The 23,933-nt window shown below is 42.2% G+C and overlaps 2 protein-coding genes across 2 annotated transcripts; both read left to right on the top strand.

The window, feature by feature from the left end:
• Nucleotides 1-30: 30 nt before the first annotated feature.
• st14a (ST14 transmembrane serine protease matriptase a) lies at nucleotides 31-15,079 on the top strand. The gene is made up of 19 exons (XM_030408444.1): nucleotides 31-415; nucleotides 5,844-6,003; nucleotides 6,095-6,225; nucleotides 6,317-6,387; nucleotides 7,613-7,779; nucleotides 7,933-7,968; nucleotides 9,263-9,497; nucleotides 9,765-9,907; nucleotides 9,986-10,089; nucleotides 10,196-10,308; nucleotides 10,398-10,534; nucleotides 10,616-10,720; nucleotides 10,811-10,918; nucleotides 11,020-11,136; nucleotides 11,548-11,670; nucleotides 11,835-12,018; nucleotides 12,800-13,071; nucleotides 13,960-14,096; nucleotides 14,425-15,079. The coding sequence occupies exons 1-19, from the start codon at nucleotides 371-373 to the stop codon at nucleotides 14,581-14,583; spliced, it is 2,547 nt and encodes an 848-aa protein (XP_030264304.1). The 5' UTR covers nucleotides 31-370; the 3' UTR covers nucleotides 14,584-15,079.
• A 933-nt stretch (nucleotides 15,080-16,012) lies between these two features.
• Nucleotides 16,013-23,536, top strand: dhx34 (DEAH (Asp-Glu-Ala-His) box polypeptide 34). Its single transcript, XM_030439297.1, has 16 exons — nucleotides 16,013-17,092; nucleotides 17,783-18,094; nucleotides 18,398-18,652; nucleotides 18,751-18,853; nucleotides 19,006-19,223; nucleotides 19,317-19,491; nucleotides 19,594-19,787; nucleotides 20,085-20,186; nucleotides 20,288-20,548; nucleotides 20,717-20,890; nucleotides 21,035-21,140; nucleotides 21,302-21,408; nucleotides 22,027-22,293; nucleotides 22,447-22,638; nucleotides 23,015-23,159; nucleotides 23,297-23,536. The coding sequence occupies exons 1-16, from the start codon at nucleotides 16,391-16,393 to the stop codon at nucleotides 23,437-23,439; spliced, it is 3,456 nt and encodes a 1,151-aa protein (XP_030295157.1). The 5' UTR covers nucleotides 16,013-16,390; the 3' UTR covers nucleotides 23,440-23,536.
• Nucleotides 23,537-23,933: the final 397 nt, after the last annotated feature.

The raw sequence follows: 23,933 nt of genomic DNA, 5'->3' as shown, positions 1-23,933 counted from the left end.
CTCAGAAACCTGAAGCTCCCGGAAAAAGGTTTTTTTTTTTACTTCTGGCGTCTCGCTCGGTTTCCCTCCGCAGGACTCACACCGGCGACACTTTCAGCTCAGACGGACATTTGTGAACATCTCGGCCGGAGAGGAGACTTTTTTTTTCTGTTTTTGCCTCTTCGTTGAAACCTTCTCCTCGGTATATTTATTTCCTCGCAGGTTGAATTTGAAACACAGGAGTGTGTGTGTGTGTGTGTGTGTGTGAGGCCTGCAGGTTCACCTCGACACACATCCTGTGCGCTCTAGCAGAAACCACATTATCCAACAGAGGAGACGTTCAGCTGGTTTCAGGGTCGTTTTGGTTGTAATCTGAGCAGTCTGGTCCAGGATGGACTACATGGATAGTGGACTGAGATACACCCCAAAGACGTCGGTGAGTAACCTGCTCTTGTGTAGGTCAGGTGGAGGCTCCTGTTGACTTAAAGTTGTGACTCCATGTTTGTGTTTCTACCTGCTTCCTGAATGATTTTGTTCCCTGGCATGTTTGTGGGACATTTGGGAGACAGTGATCGGGCAGGAAGTGGAGCAAAACTTAAAACTGTAAACTAATTAGATGAATGTGGGTTATGTAAACGAAACCACCCAGTCAGCCATGAAGCAGGTAGGTCACCTGTGTTTTCCCTCCACTTGTAAGGATGTCAGTGTACAAAACAAAACAAAACAAAACAATTGAGGGTGTTTTTAACCTCAACTGCCCAAAGACAAACCTGTTACCAAGTGATGAAGAAATCCAGCATTTGAAGCCTGCGTCCATTTCTTTGCCAAGCTTCTGGTTCTGTTCTGATCAGTGGCCGTTCTAACAGTTTAATCTGCTATTTATGGGCAATTTTTTTTATTCCAATGTCAAAAAGAAAAGTCCAAAAAAGTGTCACCTTCAGATTAAAGAGAGCGCTGTAAGCAGGCTGCACACGCCTAGCTCCTGTAAAACTACGTGCACATAAGCAAACACCTAAACGCCTTAAAACCAATTCCAACTTTTGAATGAAACCTCTTTCCGATAAGGATTTCGAGGCGTGTCTCTGTCATGTCAAAATCAGGGAACATCCCCTAGCTTCCTCTAGTAAAATGTCCTCGGAAAGACTTGAATTCCTTCAGGTTCCTCTGCTCTGTTGTGACATGTTCACCCGCGTCCTCCTCTTCGTCCTCTGCAGACTAACATCGGTTCAAGATACTGCACAGCAGATTAAACACAAGGCGTTATGTGAAAATTGACCATCAGCTGAGGAGGATTTGTCGTCCTGTTTTCTGCCGTCCAATGCAAATTAAAAACACACGAGGAACATCATGTTGAAATCTGTATTTGCTCTCAAATGTCTTTATTTAGAGTTGATATTTTAATTCCTCTCGTCATTTGAAGAGCGGTTGAGTTATGACATGCTCCGTCTGTTTTTTTCATTTATGATTAATTGTCCTTTAATTTTCTAGCTTGTAACTTTAACAAACACCTCAGGCGGTGAATGCATTATGCATGCAGTGTTTGGTTAATAAACAAAACAGCCGTACACAAAACAAGCGAAGGGGGAATATCCACTCGTCAGACGCTGAGCCTCTAGATGAGAATTTAACACGACACGTGCAGAACCTGCGCTTTTTAAAAAGTCACCTTTACGTTACATTTTGTCGCTTGAGTCGCTGCCGAGCCCTTACAGGTGCGGTGTCATTAAATCTTTGTCGCGAGTGTCCGGTTTATACGGGCTCATAAAATGTTTGATGTCATCGTTCTGCAGATGATCTTCCAGTAAACACCTAGAAATACAAGTAACAGGAATGATTTTGATAACATCCCAGAGCTTTTAAGTAAGGCTGCAACTAATAAATTAAATCAAATTAATTGTATTTATCACATCGCTTCAGTGGGCTTTACAGTGAAAGACATCCTCCGTCCTGAGACCCTCCACACGAGGATTAATTGATTGTCAGAATAGTTTTAATCTGAACTTCAGTCGGATCATTACGTCGCTTGTTTCCAGTTTTACGAAGGACCTTTAACCTCATACAGTCACAGCGAGCACTCCAAGAAACTTGTTGTGTACGTCTTCAGGTCTGTGAGTGGTTTGCTTTCAGCAGGTTTGACAGGATTTTACATGGTGAAACCTTTGTACTCCCTCCCCCCTCCCCTGGCTCACCTCTTCAAGGAAACCACAACGCCGTGACTCATGCAGAAAGTTTCCTTCTTATTGAGTGACATTTTCAGAAACATCTCTCTTTTGTTTTCTGTTCTTATTTGTTCAGCTGTAGTCGTCCTCGTCGCTAGCAATTTGTCTAATCCCGTGTACGCAAATGAAGGCCAATGAAAGTCAAACTCAAAAGCATTTTGTCGTAGTTGCACAGATCCTTCTGGTTGACTTCATTCTGTTCGTCACCTACAGGCAGGGACATTCCTTAAATACACAAGTACCTACCTGCTGTCACTTATCTTCAGTTGATTGTCTGCTCATCAACCAGAAAGAGAAAAAACAGCAACATTCAACAGTGTCAGTGGATGAGCATCCTTAGCAGGAACATTTTCCACAGATGTCTTTAAACCATTCTGTTAAATATCTGGAATTAGTATTTGGAGGTTATTGTCAAAACCTTACGCCGAAAGAGACACTTTTAAAATTTTCCATATTTTCATTTTTGGGTCAAACTCATTTTCAGTGGGAGTGCTACGGGCACTTTCACGATAGCATCAAAATCTCTATTTTTAAAACACTAAGAAGTCTCGACACAACATGAAACTTTGCTCGTAGTATCACCAGGGTCTCTACACACACTGCAAATTATTTGGTTCTGACCAAGAAAAAAAAACTTAGATTTAGAAGTGTTAGATAATTTGTCTTGTTTTAAGAGTTAATTTCTTATTTTAAGTGTTCAACTTTACAATAAACCTTATCTTGTTTTGTCTCAAATAGGCAGGAAATCTTAAAATGAGGTAAACAACTGTTAAAATAAGATGTATTACATCTCTCCCCCAAAGTCTCATCGAAGTAAATCTTGTTTTAATATTCAGTAACAGACTCAACTTGCTTGATGCAAGAGTCACACAAAAAGCATCTGAAAAAACTTGTATTGAGTTTATTGCTCTGAATTCAAGCAGATGATGAGCTGTGTTTGTTCACAAAACTGGCACAGGAAACACAAAACAGGAAACGGGCAAACTGGGTCACCAAATACATGATACACCCATGTCCAGGCCCGTCTGAAGTTTGCTAGAGAGCATTTGGATGATCCAGAAGAGGATTGGGAGAATGTCATATGGTCAGATGAAACCAAAATAGAACTTTTTGGTAAAAACTCAACTTGTTGTGTTTGGAGGAGAAAGAATGCAGAGTTGCATCCAAAGAACACGATACCTACTGTGAAGCATGGGGGTGGAAACGTCATGCTTTGGGGCTGTTTTTCTGCAACGGGACCAGGACGACTGATCCGTGTAAAGGAAAGAATGAATGGGGCCATGTATCGTGAGATTTTGAGTGAAAACCTCCTTCCATCAGCAAGGGCATTGAAGATGAAACGTGGCTGGGTCTTTCAGCATGACAATGATCCCAAACACACCGCCCGGGCAACGAAGGAGTGGCTTCGTAAGAAGCATTTCAAGGTCCTGGAGTGGCCTAGCCAGTCTCCAGATCTCAACCCCATAGAAAATCTTTGGAGGGAGTTGAAAGTCCGTGTTGCCCAGCAACAGCCCCAAAACATCACTGCTCTAGAGGAGATCTGCATGGAGGAATGGGCCAAACTCAACTTGCTTGATTCAAGAGTCACACAAAAAGCATCTGAAGAAACTTGTATTGAGTTTATTGCTCTGATTTCAAGCAGATGATGCCCAATGTTTGTTCAAAAAACTGGCGCAGGAAACACAAAACAGGAAACAGGCAAACTGGGTCACCAAGTACATGATACACCCATACATACAGGGGGGCAAAAAAGTATTTGGTCAGCCACCAATCGTGCAAGTTCTCCCACTTAAAAAGATGAGAGAGGCCCAGATCTCAACCCTGTTGAAAGTCTGTGTTGCCCAGCGACAGCCCCAAAACATCACTGCTCTAGAGGAGATCTGAATGGAGGAATGGGCCAAAATACCAGCAACAGTGTGTGAAAACCTTGTGACTTTACAGACTTACAGAAACCGTTTGACCTCTGTCATTGCCAACAAAGGGTATATAACAAAGTATTGAGATAAACTTTTGTTATTGACCAAATACTTATTTTCCACCATAATTTGCAAATAAATTCTTTAAAAATCAGACAATGTGATTTTCTGGATTTTTTTTCTTTTTCTCATTTTGTCTTTCATAGTTGAGGTATACCTACGATGAAAATTACAGGCCTCTCATCTTTTTAAGTGGGAGAACTTGCACAATTGGTGGCTGACTAAATAGTTTTTTGCCCCACTGTACTTATTGTTCCTCCATATTAATGTCTGTGGTCAATAATGTCACAAAGACTATATTTTATTGGAGCAAAGGTATTGTCTTTAAAACTAACTGGAAAATCACCTCATATTCCAGCAACTCTGGACTCAGATTCGGTCTTTCATAACTCTGGTACTCAAAAGCAACTAAAGAGGAAACTATCATAAAGATATCCTTTATCAGTTCGAAATGTTGAACGCTCTTATAAGACATTCTGGTTGTGATTTCTGTAAGATGTATATTTGAAAAATTAGGACAGGCTTTAGGTTTTAAGGTTTAGTTTTAAGATGAAGTAAGCCTTGTTTCAAGATAAACCTGCTTGGATTAAGACAGAGCTTAGACATTCTTCACCAATACTAAAGTATTTTTCTCTAAATTTAATATTTTTCTTAACTAATCTTCAGTTTAATTTGCTAAAAGTAAGAAAACTTTGTTGTAATTGCTTATATTTAGTATATATTTCACTCATTTTGAGGCTGTAAAAGTTACTTTTTTTGTAATCCCATCTTAAAACCAGCATTTTATGCTTATATTTACTATATTTCACTTATTTTGAGGCTGTAAAAGTTACTTTTTTTGTAATCCCATCTTAAAACCAGCATTTTATGCTTATATTTAGTATATATTTCACATATTTTGAGGCTGTGAAAAGTTACTTCTTAAGTAATCTCATCTTAAAACCAGCATTTTATGCTATTTGTATGCTTATACTTAGTATATTTCACTTATTTTAGGGTTGCAAAAAGTTAAATTTTGAGTAATTTCATTTTAAAACCAGCATGTATTTTAAGCCTTTCAAATACTCTGTAGACATTCTTATTTCTAGATTTAACAATCTTAATTTAAGAAATCTTTTCAAGTGAAATGATCTTGCTGCATGGACAGATCATTTCACTTGTTTTGAGTACCTTTTCCCTCAGATTTAGTGTTTTTATCTTGTTTTTAGACCCACTTTTTTTGCAGTGCATGAACACGAGCATTGAGAACATTGTTTGTGTACACAGAGTTTACTAAAAAGAAGGTTTTTGGACAACTCACGTTAGCAGTAGCTTGTTCCGCTCGCCGCCGTCCTGCCAGTGGAGAAGTGTCGATCTCAGAATGCTCGTGTTCATGTGTAGAGACCCTGGTGATACTACGAGCAAAGTTTCATGTTGTGTCGAGCCTTCTTAGTGTTTTAAAAATAGAGATTTTGATGCTATCGCTAAAGTGCCCGTAGCACTCCCATTGAAAATGAGTTTGACCTGAAAACGAAACTACAGTAAATCTTAAAAGTGCCTCTTTCGTCGTAATTATGCTTTCATACGAAGGTTTTACTCAGGTACAGAGTTTCACTTTAATAAAGGCAGAGCCTTCAGCTTTATGTATTGATCAGTAATTAACTCATACATCTGTCTGTCTGTCTTCTAGGACAAAGACTGGGACACGTCGGTCCAGTTCCTGCCAGCATCAGATAACAAAAAGCTTGAGAAGAAAAAGGGCCCGGGGAAAGTTGGAGCTGTGATCGGCGTGGTTATCTTCGCCGCCGTCGTTGCGCTTATGACCGGACTGCTGGTCTGGCATTTCCACTGTGAGAACTCCTTCCTTGAATATTGATTAAATTAATGGGACATTAGAGAAAACATAAATGAAAAAAGGTCTTGTCTGTTGTGATCCTGCAGTCCGTAAAGATGTGCGGGTCAAGAAGATGTACACCGGCTCCCTGCGGATCACCAACCAGGTGTTTGAAGACGCATACGAGAACGCCAACAGCTCTGAGTTCAAGGCGCTGGCCAAGCAGGTGACGTCACAGGTGAGACTGCTGCTCAGGCCTTCCACATCGCTGCCCTGTCGTCTTCAAAACGTTATCTTCATTCATGCTCTGTTGCTCCTGTCTCTTTCAGCTCAAAATCGTCTATTCCAAAAGTCCACAGTTGGCCAAATACTACGTCGGTTCTACAGTTCAGGCGTTCAGGTAAGTCAGCGACGTCGGAGTTAAGGAGTGTCATAATTCTGAAACTGAGACTGAAAGACTGCGAGACAAACCGGTTTGAGTCTAAATGAATCTGAATGGTTTTCGAGGGATAGAAGGGAACAATATATACGTAATTTAACATCAGTACGCTAGCACTTTTACGCTAGCATCAAAATCTCTGTTTTTAAAACACTAAGAAGGCTCGACACAACATGAAACTTTGCTCGTAGTATCACCAGGGTCTCTACACATGAACACGAGCATTGAGAACATTGTTTGTGTACACAGTTTATGAAAAAGAAGGTTTTTGAACAACTCACAGCAGTTGCTTGTTCTGCTAGCTGCCGTCCTGCCAGTGGAGAAGTGTCGATCTCAGAATGTGACGTAACCTGGAGGACAGTTAAGGTGGAACGCTCCTAAAGCTTAGTCCCATATAAATGCACAGACAATTCGTTGTTTTGTCGTTAGCGAAAAACAATATTGACCTTGAAGTTGAAAAAGGAGCCTCATATAAGAAACAATACTAAAATCAAAAGCCCAAAAAGTCACATGAGATAGTTGTTGCCGGAAGACAGTAGCGTTCCACCTTAACTGTCCTCCAGGTTACGTCACATTCTTAGATCGACACTTCTCACTGCCAGGACGGCGGCAAGCGGAACAAGCTACTGCTAACGTGAGTTGTTCAAAAACTTTCTTTTCAGTAAACTCTGTGTACACAAACAATGTTCTCACTGCTCGTGTTCATGTGTAGAGACCCTGGTGATGATACGAGCAAAGTTTCATGTTGTGTCGAGCCTTCTTACTGTTTTAAAAATAGAAATGTTGATGCTATCATAAAAGTGCCCGTAGCACTCCCATTGAAAATGAGTTTGACCCGAAAACCAAAATACGGTAAATCTTAAAAGTGCCTCTTTTATCGGAATTATGCTTTTACACAAAGTTTTGACTTGGGTACATTCACAAAAAAAGCCTAGGTTGCATTTTGGCGAGAGTTTCACTTTAACAGATATAATTTCTAGAACATCTGAGAATAATTATTTTTCACCAGAACATGTTTACAGACCTGTGGTTGGGATATAACTATTAAATTGCTGCCATCATAGAACAACTTAAAGCACTTGATGTCAGACCGATAAGAGCCTGATACATCAGAACACATCCATCTGACCGTTTTTAACTTTTTCCACAAGTCTATAATATTTAACTCTTGTGTCGTTGCTCCCAGTGAAGGCAGCGTTATCGCCTACTACCTGTCCGAGTTCAGAGTCCCTGTGGGTCAGGAGGCAGCTGTGGACAACGCCATGGCTGCGATGGACAAGCTAGTGGAAAAAGAGCAGCGGTCGCTGAAAAGACCTGGCAACGCTCTGGTCCTTGAAGACGTGGTGTCCTCAGGTAAGAGTTTGTGATTTGATCCATATCCTTTGTGCTGTTTTGCTTGTGGTTTGTAGAATCAGTTCAAGTCTATCTAGCTATGTGCAGCTTTTCTTCCAGGATCCACATCTTAAGTTCTGTCTGTGTTCTTTGTCTTTGTGTTTCATCCCACAGCACTTGACAAGCGCTTGTTTTCATCATCATTCAGCAGTAAGTGCACAACTTCCATCTATTATTTATCCCACTGGAGTTATTTTTGACAACTCTTCTATGCAACTGTAAACCAAAACAGCAAATGTATTAAAATCATGGCTTACGAATGTCATGGAGTTTGGGATATGTTACCAATGCTGAGAACGTTATCGATTATTGTCTGTTGTCACTTGTTGCTTTAGATCATTTCTTACTGACAATACAGTTGGCTGACTGATTTTAGGGTGTTTAATTGTGTTGTTTCTGTATTTTCTTGTACATATGTGTTACTGAGTTTTATGTTTTGATGTATTTTAAAGGCCCATCATGGGATCAGAATCAGAATCAGAATACCTTTATCGTCCCACAAACGGGGAAATTTCTTTGCCACAGCAGCAAAAAGGAAAGTAGTTCCTTTAAATACAATAACAATAGAGAATATTAAACAAAATAATTAAAAAAGGTAAGAAATAGAATAGAAAGAATAAACTCCTATATAACTAAACTTATTTAGTATACAAAAATTTGAACTGATTGTCAATTTATAAATAATAATTATTATTATATAATAATAAATAATAATTGGCGTTGCAAATTAGCTTTGGCTATAAATGCTTTGGTGTGTTTATGCTACATACCTGCTCCCGTGCAAATAAACATTAAATAAATAAATAAATAAAACATCCCACATTATAAAAAGAAATTTGTACATTGTTTTATCTCGTTAAAACCTGAAACATCTCATGTTATAACAATATAAATTATCAGGTTCTAGTATGAAAGTTTCAGGTTGTAACAAGAACAATTTCTGGAAATAATGTGACGTTTGTTCATTTTTATTTTGGCAGCGAGCTTCCGTAGACAACTAATAGGCTTTTTGTTTGCAGCTTCTCTTTCTACCCGGCAAGAAAAAAGAATTATGACGGTTTATAGTTTTCAGAAAATTACATTCTGACCAGCTTAGTCATATTTGGGTGTTGAGTTTGTGGTTGTTTGTCTAATGAGTTTTAATAATAAATGCAGTGACTTTAGAAGGAGTGTGAGACTGAATCAGTGTGTGAAATGTGGAAAATATAACTGTTCTTTACTTGGTGACAGACTCATTGTTACTTCTTTTAGTCCAGAGATTCATCATATCCAGGAAATGTTATTTACACAGTGGTCACAGTTGAATGGTGTTTTGTAATTCTGCATTTGTGTGGTAGATATTAGCAGAGTGATATCAGATTAATCATCATTTAATTTGCACTGAGATAAATGGGCTACAGCTGACCTGGAATATATGAACACTAACATTTTGTTCCTCTCTCAGAATTCTTAAGCTTCTCAGAACATACGAGGACAAATCACCTGGGGCAGATTCAGTCCCCCGGCTTCCCCGACCGCCCGTATGCCCCCAACACCTTCATCCAGTGGCAGCTGAGAGCAGACCCCAACTACGTCATCAAGCTGGACTTTGACACGATGAATCTGGAGGAGAACTGCAAGAATGACTTTGTCAAAATCTACGACTCGCTGGTGGCCATCGAGAGCCGCGTTATGGAGGAGTGAGTATGCCTTTTTACCTACATTTGAGTGCAGATTCAAGCAGATAAACTCCTCTGACCTCTGCATTCTTGTTTTCATGCAGTGGTACATTTCACATGCCTTTTTAGATTTAGATAGAGAGAGCTTTGTCTTGCATGTAATGCCCTCTGCTGGCAGGATGCTGGGATGCCGACTGTTTTCAACAAGCAACTACTGCCGCACAATCGTCACAGCAGTAAACGGTTCATATAGGAAATTCATGTTGTTGTTGTTGTTTTTCTCTACAGGATGTGTGGGTACTACTCACCGAGTGAACCGTTGACCTTTCTGTCTTCTGGCAACGTCATGTTGGTGACGATGGCCACAAACGAGAAGAACAACTATCCCGGCTTCAGAGCACAAGTCTCACAAGTCAAACGTGGAAGTAAAGGTGGGTCGCTTTCTTTGACAAGCTGCACCGGAAATATTTAAGATTTGTGCAAATGCTAATAGAAATTTTTTTTAACAGGTACAACATGTGGTGGTCAGCTGTCAGGTGAAAAGGGAAACTTCTCTTCCCCCAACTTCCCAAATTACTATCCTCCTCGGACTTTCTGTCAGTGGTCGATCGAGGTGAGACTTCCGCACTTGATCAGCAACATGAAATGTTTCACACACTTTTGTTTTGCTCCTCAGAAGGCCAACGTGTCATTTACTTTTTTTTTAATTCATCATTAAGGTCCCTGCTGGTAAGGCGGTGAAGTTGACGTTCAAAAGGTTCCTCTTGTCTGAGCCTGGGCAGGAAAACAGTAAAGACTGCCGCAAAGACTATGTGTCAGTCAATGAAAAGAAGTGAGTCCGTGCTCGTCTATCTGCAAAACCACATAGGATTTCCATAACTACGCAGACATGTCAATGCTTCTTGTGCGTCTCTTTCTCAGACTGTGTGGAGACAAACCTGTTGGAACAATGACAGAAACCAGCAACGACAACAAAATGACCGTGGTGTTTCGCTCTGATGGGTCCTACGTGGACCGAGGTTTCGATGCAGTGTTCGAGGCCATCGACGTCAAAGACCGTGAGTTTCCTTAACCTCCCTGAGGATGATTACTTCTTGACATTAGTGAAGTGTATCTCACGATAACCCTGTCACCCACAGCTTGTCCGAAACAGTTCCAGTGCAGAAATCAGCGCTGCATTAAGTCGGACCTCAGATGTGACGGCTGGAATGACTGTGGAGACATGAGTGATGAATTAAACTGCAGTAAGTTCTCAGATGATACGCAGACTTCTTCTCATATTACTCTCTACATTGTCAGTGCATTAAAATTAGTTTAACTGTGTTTCCCTCCAGAGTGCGATGCAAAGGCTATCAGCTGTAAAAATGGATTGTGTAAGCCCATGTTCTGGAAATGCGACGGCGTCGATGACTGTGGCGACCGCACAGACGAGCAGAACTGTGGTAAGACCCGACGACGCTGATGGAGGACATATTTCAAATGAGGACTGAGAGGCGTTCAGTCGGTTCTCTCATACCTGTCTGTTTCTTTTTGATTCCTAAAGGTGGATGTCAGTCTGGACAAGTAACATGTAGGAATAACAAATGTGTCTCTGAGAAGAAACGCTGTGACGGCACAGACGACTGTGGAGATGGATCGGACGAGCTCGACTGTGGGAGAAGTAAGACTCGTTTTCTCCTGAGCTGCTAAAATATCCGCTGAACCTTAGAATCTGCTCAGCCTGCCTCATGTTAATATAACAGGATATTCACCCGTGCTAACAGATGTGCCGCTCAGTTGGGAAGCAGTGGCACTCGAGCGTGACGTGTCAAACACATTGCACTCCTGAAATTCAAGCTTATGGAGCGTAATAACTAGCACTGTTGTTATCTTTCTTCTTGAAATGAAGCCACACTTTTCACAATGGTGCTGTTGAAAGAAATAAATAAATATATCGCCGTCAGTGGCTTTAACCTGCAGTGCAAATGTGAAGCGGTTTCATCGTTTTAAACTGTGTATCGAACACATTTTAGGAATCCATACAGGTGTCGGTTTCATAGGTTTGATTGCTGTTCTCTTCCTCTCTCTGTAGCCTCTGATATACGCTGCACTGATGCTACATATAAATGCAAAAACAACAAATGCATCAATAAAGTGAACCCAGAATGCGACGGAACGCCGGACTGTGAAGACGGATCCGACGAGGAGAACTGCGGTATGTCGAACAAAAACTCAGTGTCTCAGATCAAGAACTGGTAATTATCTCCATCTGCATTGTTACCTCGCATGACAAAACAGGTGTGAACTTCCACCCACTGCGGGCATCACAACAAGCCGTGACAAGCCGGCCCAATGACTGACTGATTGTTTGCTTTGCAGACTGCGGGAGGAGTATGTTCAAGACGTCACGTATCGTGGGCGGTCAGGATGCAGAAGCAGGGGAGTTTCCTTGGCAGGTCAGCCTCCATGTCAAATCCATCGGTCACGTCTGCGGAGCGTCCCTCATCAGTCCCAAGTGGCTGGTTACTGCTGCCCACTGTGTGCAGGATGATGGCGGGTTGAGGTAACATCTCGCTTGATGCTTCACGTTCTCACATGCAACTTATTTTCTATGTGTCTGCATAATGTGACAAATCAGGGTTCATACGCCGAATAAGTAAAGTGGGACGAGATTGTCTAAAGATGGCTCAAAATGAATGTGGCCAGGATAAAAATACAGTTACAAGGCTTCTATAAATAGATACACACGATACTTCTTCACCTGAAGACTGTTATCACACACATTTGCAAACTCCCAAAAGATTGTTAATGAAATTGCTTGCGACTTTTGGTCTACTAGCTCCTCTCATACACACCTGGCTCATGAAGTAGATGTACAAAGTGTTTTTTTTCTGTAAATTAATCCTCGACAGCTTGTAAATGTCTCCAGGTGTAGTAGTATGTATTTGTGCAAGTCCTGGCTATGTATTTTTATCTTGGCCGCCTTCATTTTGAGCCAATTTCAGAAGAATAAAAAGGGCTCAAGTTACTTAGATAAACGTGTCCTAATTCAAGGTCATGAATAGTCTTACAGTATTCACACAAACGCAACAAAAGACCAGTGGCTCCCGAAGTTGGAGGAGGGCCAGAGTTATAACAGGCACGGTTCTGCACGGCTGTCAGACCACTGACAAGTTTGTGAAAGGACTCGAAAAATAAACACGAAGCAGATGAATTTATACCAACTGTGACAACAAGAAAATATGACAAGGCATATCTCACTAATATTATGCGGATGCCACATCATGTGTCGTCAACTTTTTCTTTTTAATTTAGAATAAACGTTGCAATCTTGTTTTCCTCAGGTTGTCTCAGCCCGACAAATGGGAAGCTCAGCTCGGGCTTCACGTCCAGCGGAACATTGGATCCACCGTGCAGAAGAGGACCCTGAAGCAGATCATAGCCCACCCTAACTACAACTCATTCACATTTGACAACGACATCGCCCTGATGGAGCTCTCCAGTCCCGTCACCTACTCAGACTACATCAGGCCCATCTGTTTGCCTGCTCCCCAACACGATTTTCCAGTTGGTAGCACCGTGTGGATCACCGGGTGGGGGGCCACCCGAGAAGGAGGTGAGTGCCCACAGACGAGGCATAAATACTGAAGCATAACCTGAGCTGGTATCAACAATCAATTAAACAGGGTTCGTACGGGTGCTTGAAATCCTTGAAAGTACTTGAATTTCAATGTTGTGTTTTCAAGGTCTGAAAAGTGCTTGGATTTTAGTTTAAGTGCTTGAAAGTGCTTGACATTATAAGTCTGTGTCTTTCACAAAATTGGGATCAGACTGGATAATTAATTTCTAAAGTTTTTGCTATTATGAAACATAATTTTAGATGTGTACAGCATAATACAATGTACATTATTGTGATAAAAAGTGAAGAAAAAATAATGAGTTTATATATTCCTGTAGAAAAGTATTTTACCCCAGCAATAAGGTGCTGGAAAATCTTTAAAATGACCCTTAAAGGTGCTTGAAAAGTGCTTGAATTTGACCTTGAAAAATGTGTACGAACCCTGATTAAAGTATCTAGTTTGAGAAGTAGTCATTGCTAATATCACCGGAGATGTATTTGCGCCCCCTGGAGGCCAGTTGGAGATGTACATTTTAACTCCTAAATAAAGAAACATCTTCAAATCATCCGTGAAAAATATTTGTAGGCTCTGCAGATTTGTAGTTGATTTGGGAAAAAACATAAAGCAAATGTTTTACAAATGATGATTACATTTTTTTTTTTACTGGGTTGTCAGTATCATTTCACTGTCATTATCATATTAGAGCTGCAGATAGATGCCATGTAGTTGTTTATACCCACCATGAAACTTCACTCTCGAGCTGTCTGGAGAAACAACAACGTTTCTCTGATGGAGGCCTGTTTAATGACTGCCCCGATCTGATGACACGATCTTTAGACTTCATCATAATGGTGTGTTTGTTTTTCTCTGTGTGTGTTATTCAGGATTTGCTGCAAAGGTTCTCCAAAAGGCCCAAGTCCGAATCATCAACCATTCGACTTGTAACGATTTGATGAAAGGACAGCTCACGTCTCGGATGTTGTGTGCTGGAGTGCTGAGCGGAGGAGTCGACGCTTGTCAGGTGATAAAAAAGCTCCTTGAACCTCAGTCATGTCCTGCTTTCTTTCCGTCTGTTAGCTCTCTAAAGAACAGTTTTACAAAATGTTTTTCCCAGCAGGGCATTGAAATCTTTTAATCGTATGAAATATTTAACAATTAGCAGGAAATGTAGCTTTTGTCAAGTATGCCATGGTAATAAGAGTGTTGGGCTCGTCCAATTGTATAGAATTATAATTGCACTAACTAAATAATTACATAACCACCTTGGTGGAGGTTATTAAAGTTATGCCCCATGCAGCGGTTGAAATACCTCTTTGCCAACACATGCACCTCTCTGTGTCCTTTATTAGGGAGACTCAGGCGGTCCTCTGTCCAGTCCGTCTGGCACTCGTATGCACCTGGCAGGAGTGGTCAGCTGGGGCGATGGCTGTGCTCGCAGGAACAAACCCGGCATCTACACAACAGTCACCAAATTCCGAGGCTGGATCAAAGAAAAAACGGGAGTGTAGCCCGCTGCAAAATGGTCGAGCAACACCAAGGATATGGACATGAACACGGGCTGATAAGTGTGCCACAGTACAGGTTTTGGCTCCGGTAAAACACATCTTTCCAGCTGGTTTAGTGGGCTTGACTCCGAGTCATAGCTGCAGTGAAAACTGCACTGTTTGCTTGAAGAGCAATTCATTTTATGTCCACTGTGATTTTATGAGGGTAGGGTTGATGAAATGTTTTAACTGTAAATAAAGGTTTTATTTTTGTGTGTTTATGTGTGTTTTGATGGAGAACAATGTTATGTGCCTCACAAGAAATAGATTTTAGGCGTGATTGTTACACTTGTACACATGAAATGTGCATCCTTGTACTCCTGTAGTAGACCTGTGTTTTATCAGCTGCCAAGAATTTCTCACCACTTTTTTTCTTGTTGCCGTTGTTGTAAATATTATAAATTAAAAACAAAACGACAGCAAGGTCATCCCATCCTACCTCCTATGGCTTGGTATATTACGCATTTTGTTATTGATTTCTTGTCCAGCAGAAATCCCTGAAAAAGTTAGTGGTGTGAATGTGTTATCCTTTTAATCGGGGATGGCATTTCATTTTAACAGATGTGAACTTTCTATCTAGCACAGAGTTAAAACAGTGGTTTTGTGGAAGTTTAATCTTTCATGTTTAATATGCTAATATGACCTTTCTTCCATTCAGCACAATATAAGTAGTCCCTCCAGTTTAAATTCCTTCAAATCTGTGTGAATGTGTGTTTTATATCAGATGTTTTTAAATAAAATACTTCTAATATATTTTCCAATTCTCTACATTTCTGTTTTCACACACTGACCTTCATTTCATGTTTGTGACACATGAGGAACCATATGGATACTGTCTGTGATGAATAGGGTTTTTTTTCCCTCCAGTAATGTCACTCAGTGGCAAAGTTGCATTGTGGGTAATGTAGGCACCTTGATTTTTAAAAAAGCAGACCACTAGTCTAACCTTGCACTCCTGTAAGACTGTTGGATTATGGACAGTTTGATGACAAACAACTCAAATCGATACAGCAGAATCAGCAATATCACCTTTTTTTATTCCATGCATTCTTCTTCCCTTTCAAAACTCTGCACCTTCATTACCAACAATGCAATTAAGCCATTAAGTGACATCACTGGAGGAAGATTATCAGATTGCAGGTGCCTCCGAAGCCACAAAAGATTTAATACTCCTTTTTTCTTATGTGCAGTTGTACCCTTTACGAAGCATTTGGGTTTAGATTAGAGAGCATTTTGTCATACACCACACTCATCAGTAAGATTTTATTGATGACTGAAAGTTTAAATTAAAAGGTACACTGAATTTAATGTCCGTGTCCTTGACTTGTATTTTATATAAGAGCGTTAGAGTTGTCCCCCGGAACTAGTACGATTCAAGCGTTGCCGGAACATTTTCAAGAACGGAGCGGAAACGGTCCCACCGTGTTATTGTTCCCCTGGTCTCCGCAGCAGATGAAGCAGTATTAGTTCAGTTTTTAATCATCAGTCATTCCTTTCTCACAGTCGTAAAATGTTATTATGCAAAAACCTAACATGTAGCAGTTAAAGACAATATATCGGACTAACGTTAGTGCTGTCAGATTGTCTCCGACATTAATTTAAAACAATGTTCGGGGTTTAAAAATTGATTTGACGTTGTTAGCTAACGTTAGTCTGAATTGAGTATCTTAGCTAGCTGTGTTTGTCCAATTTAGAGGTAACAGTCAGGATTATTAAACTGCTATATGTTTGTAAACCTGTAAACATGAACGTCGCGTAGTTTACAGTGAATATGGATTCCGACAGGAGGAGAGACAGCCGGAGTTGGGACTGGGACAGTCAGCAGTGTCGAGCCCAGCTGGACGAGATCTTTTTCCGCAAGCATGACTACATCCAGGCTGGCAGCACGGAGCACAGAGAGTTCTGGGCTTTCTTTGACCGCTTCCAGAGGTTTAAAACGAGGAGAGACATGTCTGGATCCAGCCGAAAAGAGGGCAGAGAAGAAGAGAGAGACCAGAGGAGGTCTGGGACTGGAAAGGTAGACCTTGGCCTCCCTAAAGAGTATGATGCTCGGTACCGGATTAACGTGTCTGTGTGCACCAAGGATGTCGAGGAGCGGCTGGGGAAGTCAGAGCACAGAGGCAGGCAGAGGTCCTCAGGCCCGGGCAGTCAGGAGATCTCGGACTGCCGCCTGGCTCTGCTGCATTTCCTGGACTTCAGTCAGAGACAGAGTTTTGGCAAACTGGCCAAGCTCCGCCGAGAGCAGAAGAACCTGCCCATCTACCAGTACCGGGACCGGATAGTGGAGCTGGTGCGACTTCACTCTGTGGTTGTGGTGGCAGGGGACACAGGATGCGGGAAATCCACCCAAGTTCCTCAGTATCTTCTCTCAGCTGGCTTCAACCACGTAGCCTGCACACAGCCTCGACGTATCGCCTGTATATCACTTGCAAAGAGGGTCAGCTTTGAGAGTCTCAATCAGTTCGGCTCAAAGGTTTGTCATGAAAGATCAAATACAGTTCTTACCTCCAGGGCTGCCACTAAGGATTATTTTCATTGCTGATTATTTTCTGGAATTATCGAAGAATCATTTGGAACATAAAATGTCAGAAAATAGTGAAAAACGTCCATTACAGTTTCAAGTCCAAGGCAATATCTTAAAATTAATTTTTCTCCTATCCAGAACCCGAAGACATTCAGTTTAATACAACATAAATCGGAGAAAACACAAAAAGCAAGAATAGTAAGATGCCCTCTATGTTTGAGAGGCTCAAAACAATATGTTCTGATATTTATACATTAAAAATGTCCTGACTGAGCAAATGATTACAGTACAATACAATAATTTTCTGTTGATCGACTAACTGAGTAGTTGACTAATCATTGCCGCTCTGCTAAAATTTGTTAAAGCACCAGTTTGACTACGACCACCGACTCATCAAGCATTAGAAACGAAGTGCTTAGTCAGATTAAGCATGTAAGCAACCAAGTAAGAACTTTAAAGATATCACCTGAACTCAAGTAATGTGGACATTTGTAGAAAGTTACTGGAATGTGAAAATAATATATATATTTGCAGATTTAGTCATATATTCTCTTAATTTGTTTGCAGCACTGACTTGATTTGAATGTATTTTAGAAGAAAGCTGCATTAGAGCTCACAAAATGTCGTCATGTTTTTCAGGTGGGGCACCAGATACGCTTTGAGACCACCCGGACCACGGCCACCAAACTGCTGTTCCTGACTGAGGGGCTGCTGCTCCGACAGATCCAGCAGGACCGGACTCTGGCCCAGTACGAGGTGGTGATCGTGGACGAGGTCCACGAGAGACACCTCCACTGTGACTTCCTTCTTGGGGTCCTGCGCTCCTTGGTGGCGGAGCGCTCGGACCTGCGTCTCGTCCTCATGTCCGCCACCATCAACATCAAACTTTTCTCTGACTATTTCAGCAGTGCTCCTGTGCTGCAGGTACCGGGCAGGCTGTTTCCCATACAGGTGAGCAGCAGACGTAAATATCCATCTCACTGCACTTTTTTTTTATTATGCATCCACAAAGGAGAGAGTGATCGACATAAGTTGTTTTTAATTGCTGTGTTCATCTTAAAGATGTTAAAACACAATGACGAAAACACTTAAAAGTATTATTGTAAATAGTCAGTATGTTAGTTTGGGTAGTTCAGCGGTTGGTCTCTAATTACACATTTTAAATTGCATCCTGCAGAACAGATGTAAAGCCTAAAACAGGGAAGTTGTGGTCCAAAACTATTATTCATTTTTTTCTATGTTTCCTGTACTAAGGTGACATACCAGCCCATTCCACCTGAGGAACAGGCTTCCCGTTCAGAGAAACTTGATCCCAGGCCGTACCTGCGCATCCTACAGGGCATCGATCAGCGTTACCCTCCGGAGGAGCGCGGCGACCTGCTCCTCTTCCTCAGCGGCGTGGCGGAAATCTCCACCATCCAGGAGGCCTGTCAGATTTATGCCACACACACGCGTCGCTGGATAGTCTTACCCCTGCACAGCACCCTCTCACTGGCCCAGCAGGACAAGGCACAGTCAGCTTTGTTTGGATTCGAATGGACATATGATGTTTGAATGTGACACGTGAGATGGGTATAATTTATCAGTTTTGATTCTCGTGTTTTCAGGTGTTTGACATCGCTCCTCCTGGGGTGAGAAAATGCATCATCTCAACCAATATCGCTGAGACCTCAGTTACAATCGACGGGGTGCGCTTTGTTGCTGACTCAGGTATGAAACTGGTAGTACATTTGTAGCTGGGTGAAAGAAACCAAAACTGCATGCTGAATTTTTTATCTTTTTAAAGAAAGTGAAATAGTCATCAAGGGAAAATAACACCAAAACAACCATACAGATAGATTTTTTGTTGTGTATTCTTACAGGAAAGGTAAAGGAGATGAGTTTTGATCCCAAGGCCAAGATGCAACGTCTGCAGGAGTTCTGGATCAGCCGAGCGAGCTCTGAGCAGAGGAAAGGTCGAGCTGGTCGTACAGGTCCCGGAGTGTGTTACCGCCTGTATGCTGAGTCTGACTACGATGCCTTCGCCCCTTATCCTGTGCCCGAAATCCACAGGGTGGCTTTGGACTCGCTAATTCTTCAGGTTACACAAACCCGTTGAAAACAGCCGAGCAATTCTTCTCTTTAATTCTACGATTTCTTCAGTAACTTTATGTACGCCATTTTGTTCCTGCAGATGAAGAGCATGTGTCTCGGAGATCCACTTTCTTTCGTCTTCATCGATCCACCTCCAGCTTCTAGTATTCAGACTGCAGTTACGTATCTGAAAGAACAGGGAGCGCTAGACAGTCGCGGTGAATTGACCTCTATTGGTAGTTTACTGGCACAGCTGCCTGTGGATGTGGTCATAGGTGAGAATCCCCACACAACTTTTAATAGCATCAGTTCAGACTTGCTCTCTTTCAGTTGAAAAAAAGATACAAAATAAAATGTTCTGTCATTCATTCATTCAGGGAAGATGCTGGTGCTGGGCTCCTTGTTTAGGCTGGAGGAGCCCATGTTGACTATAGCAGCAGCCCTCAGCGTCCAGTCGCCTTTCCTCCGCAGCGCCCAGCACAACCCAGACTGCGCCACTGCCCGCCAGCCCCTGCACAGCAACCAGGGAGACCCCTTCACCCTGCTCAACACCTTCAATGCCTGGATGGAGGTCAGTAAAGCAGACGTTATGTGACAGTAGCCATTCAACACTAACAGTTTGGATGATCTTGGGGAGGCTGTAGCTCAGGAGGTAGAGTGGGTTGGAAGGTCTCTGGTTCAAATCCCGTTGAGCAAGATGGTGAACCCCAAATTGCTCCTGATGAGCAGTTGGCACCTTGCATGGGAGGTGAATGGGTGAATGTGACAAGCGTTGTAAAGTGCTTTGTGTGGTCAGTCGACTAGAAAATGTGAATCCATTTACGATGTCTTTATTGTGCATAAACCTGTTCATCTTTGACCTCAACAGATGAAAGGAGAGAGAGGTGGTGGCTCAAGGAAGTGGTGCAGGAGGAGAGGCCTGGAGGAGCAGCGACTGTATGAGATGGTCAACCTGCGTAGACAGTTTAAGGCAAGCTACTGACACAGTACCAGCAATTTTATGAATAAAGATTTTTTTTTTATGTGTGACCATTGCTTCACTACATGAGCTTCCTCTTTGGGTCACAACAGGAGCTGCTGAGGAGCCACGGCCTGCTGGAATCACAGTACAGCACTTCCTCTGGTGGCGACCGTGGGCAGCGTAGGGAGAGGCTAACGGAGAGGAGGAAGCTGCATCAGCTGAAGAGAGATCACGAGCAGCAGGAGAGCACCAGACGTAAAGTCCTGAAGCTGGAGGAGGGAGAGTTCTCCTCGGGGTCGGGATCAGACACGGAAGGAGCGGGGAAAGGCAAAAACGGCAAAGAGAGATCTGGACAGAACGTGGATATACAGGTGAGCTCAGAGTAGAGTAGAGAACGTGATACACAGCAACAGTTAACTTTAAAAATATGTATTTATATTTATAAAATGGTACACATGATTGACGAAGAACAATGAAGTGAAAATGTAATTGATCTGCCTTGAGTGATCTCTCTGTGGTGCTGCTCTGGTCTGCAACAGGAGGTGAAGTTCAAGCTGCGTCACAACATATCAGAGCTGCAGGAGGCGGTGACCGTCAGTCAGGACTTGTCCTCCCGCCAGCAGGCTTTGCTCAAGCTGCTGATTTGCAGAGGCCTCTACCCTCAGCTGGCGTTGCCTGATGAACACAACTCCACCCGCAAGGAGTCTGAACAGGTCAGGCCTGCTGCTGCACCCAGCGCAGTTCATACTGATACTCTAAGGAACAAAACATTGTGTCTGTAAACCAGTTGTTTAAATATTGATTGAAAAAAAATGGTGTCGGATTAAATATCCGCTTTGTGATTTTACGTTGTGCAGGTGTTTCACACGAGGAACAAGCAGGGAGTGGTGATCCACCCGACCAGCGTGTTTGCCAGTGACCCAGAGGTGTTGCAAGTCCCTGAGAGTGACACCAGAGAAATGGGTAACTCTTTCACAACGTCTGTCCAAAGACCGAATGTAGACTTTGTTTTATAATTTTCAAGAAATGCACTCCCAGGTACAATCTATTCCTCTTCCTCCTGATCCACTGTTTTACTATGTCTCATCTGTCTCTCCAACCTCGTCTCTCTCTCCTGTCTGAAGGGCCTGACAGGGTGGACAGCAGCAAACACCAGCTGCTGGCCTTCGTCACTCTGTTGGAGACCAACAAGCCGTATTTGACCAACTGTGTGCGAGTTCCTGCATTGCAAGTCAGTACCAGATGTGGGGTGACCCCTGGTTCCCTTTTTTTTTTTTGATCTTCTTGGTTAAGGTTCTTTGTTATGTTAAAGTAACTCGATGTGATGCTAAATCTATATTATCCAGTTTTGGGGTGTATCTGATACTGATTTAGCGCTGGTAGAAGGAGAAAATAGTCAAATGTTGTGATCCACTATCCTGGTTGCAGTACAGCACATCTTTTTTGTTTTGTTTTGTTTTGTTTTGTTTTTATCAAGTTATTTTTCAGAAATTGTGATTAATTAAAATGCAGATTGGGAAAATAAAGCATAAGACTGATTCCTATTTGTAAAACTGTGATGGGCAGAAAATGCATTTTAGCTGTTTGTCATAGGGCAGCGAGAGAGAAGGGAAATGAAAGGCTACAAAGGTCCCATCAGCAGCCCTTTCCCCACCAGAATTTACCTTTATAACCTGATTTTTAAGCAGATTTGTGTATTAATTAACAACACCATCTGTATAATAACCCTCATTATTGTGGGCAACATATTGTACTAACATTATTTTTGTCATAGTTCCCAGCACTGGCGTATTCACACATCATGCATGTACTAGTATTAATGCTGTTTGTGTCTGAATGTGCTCACCAGACTCTGCTGCTGGTGGCGAACTCTATCTGCAGTAACGCTGACTGTACACGTCTGGTGGTGGATGGCTGGCTGGAGCTGGAGCTGAGGGACCCAGAGGCGGCCCTGAAGACACTCTCCACAGCTCTCACACATAGGGCTGAGTGGGAGCGCCTTTTGTTGGCCCAGCTGGGAACCAGCACAATGGGGGGACAAGCAGTCCAAGGAGTGTCGCGCAAAGTCACGGAGAAGCTGAGTGAAGGCCTGGTCCGCTACCTGCTCTACACTGAGGTACTCATGCAGTACTGACCGGCTGCTGGTTACATATATTATAAATTCCTACTTTCCAGGCGTTCTCAGTGACTCAGATACGTATTCATCTTTTTACTGCCTCATCAATCGACTCTTTTTCTACTTCTGTGTACTTCTTACCTCCCCTCCCAGGTCAGTTACAGCCTACGGAGACTCACAGCTTTCCAGACCCAGAACCTGTACATTGGCCCTCAGTCTGAGTCCGAGCTGCCTCACACCAACACTCCGGGTCTAAGCGCGCTGTTTCCAGGAGCTGAGGCCAAGCCGGACCCCATTAAAGGAGGCCTGCGCGTCACCAGCTTCTTCAATTACAACTGTCTGGCTGTGAGTCTGTCAGTCTAGGGAAGCATTCCCTTAAAGTGAGACGGATAGTAAATGTCCAAGCTGTGAGCAAAACTGCCTCATGCTTGGAGATGAAATTCCCTTTATGTTTATTCAGAGGAATATTGTGTATTTTTAGGTACAGTTCACCTGAACTGTAGCAGTAAACACACATAAAGATGAATTGTAATTATCTTATTTAACAGCGCTTAATTTTAAATCCCTGACAATATTCCTTCCTTTTTTATAAAGGCAGATGAAAATATAATTGCAAGCTTTGTGTTTATATCAAACCATTTAGCTTCACATTTCACACCACACCTGACAAAAATATCATTAGGTGTCACTGATCTTCGTGTTTCCACTGTTTGGTTTGCAGGACTCCAAGGATCTGTACAGCGAGTGTTTGCGCACTTTCTGGAGCTGTCCTAACTGTGACCTCTACATGCCTCTGACTCCTCTGGAACGCATGCAGCACGAGGCCTCCTGCAGGCCAGCCGGAGAACAGCAGCAGACAGAGGAAGGTCAGGAAACATCTACTTTGATATTTATTTTGAGGTCTCTTTTGAGTCTGAGTCTGAGACTTGATACTTGGTGTCTGTAAATTTGAAAGAGATGAATAATTTTTAGCCTAATTGTGAGTATGTGTTGTGGTTTTCAGAGCCAGAAAGTGGAAAAGCGTGTTCCTCCTCGATGTCGAGTCTTACCAGAGTTTATCACTGTGATGTCTGTAATGAAGACCTGAGCCTCACCTCCACTGAGATCCTCAAACATAAAAGGCAGCACATGTTTACTACCAACTAACTGAGCACAGCATCTAAAGGACAAACATCTCATCACATCTCCGTTCTGTAAAAGAAAAACTTGCGTTTATAGAATAAAGTTTTTTTTATGAAACATTTGTGTCACTGTTCATCTTCCCTTTTATACTTGAGGAACTTTATTAAAGCGCCATTAGCTCCCTCCAATGGTCACCGGATGTATCTGCCGCTGCCTTCTACAAAGCTCTAAAAGATACTCTCCCAAAACAGAGTGTCTACAGGTCTCTGACACTTAAATAGATAAAGATAATCTTTAACCAAGTGTAAGATTATTCCAATCCAAACACTGCAGGTAAGTAATAAACATTTGATCCCGTGCAGGCGTAGGGTTCATGCAGGGATGTGAATATCAGAGGTAGTTAAGTGAATAGACTGTATTATGTTCAGTGGTATGTTTGAAGACTTGTAACATCAGATAGGTGCAGATTCACACAGTGCACAAGTGCCTGTTTGCAAAAAAATTAATGAAAAGATGGA

The sequence above is a fragment of the Sparus aurata genome, chromosome 2 (genome assembly GCF_900880675.1).
Source record: "Sparus aurata chromosome 2, fSpaAur1.1, whole genome shotgun sequence".
Taxonomy (NCBI): domain Eukaryota; kingdom Metazoa; phylum Chordata; class Actinopteri; order Spariformes; family Sparidae; genus Sparus; species Sparus aurata.
The sequence above is the reverse complement of the archived record's forward strand: the minus strand, read 5'-3'. Positions and strand labels throughout refer to the sequence as shown.

What these genes read in the sequence shown, in the direction of transcription:
- st14a (XM_030408444.1), top strand. Translation starts at nt 371, where the DNA reads ATGGACTACATGGATAGTGGACTGAGATACACCCCAAAGACGTCG. An exon ending in CACAGACGAGCAGAACTGTG is followed by an intron (nt 10,919 to 11,019) that starts GTAAGACCCGAC and finishes TGATTCCTAAAG; the next exon opens with GTGGATGTCAGTCTGGACAA. An exon ending in CAGGATGATGGCGGGTTGAG is followed by an intron (nt 12,019 to 12,799) that starts GTAACATCTCGC and finishes TGTTTTCCTCAG; the next exon opens with GTTGTCTCAGCCCGACAAAT.
- dhx34 (XM_030439297.1), top strand. Translation starts at nt 16,391, where the DNA reads ATGGATTCCGACAGGAGGAGAGACAGCCGGAGTTGGGACTGGGACAGT. An exon ending in GAGTGACACCAGAGAAATGG is followed by an intron (nt 21,141 to 21,301) that starts GTAACTCTTTCA and finishes TCCTGTCTGAAG; the next exon opens with GGCCTGACAGGGTGGACAGC. An exon ending in TCAATTACAACTGTCTGGCT is followed by an intron (nt 22,639 to 23,014) that starts GTGAGTCTGTCA and finishes TTTGGTTTGCAG; the next exon opens with GACTCCAAGGATCTGTACAG.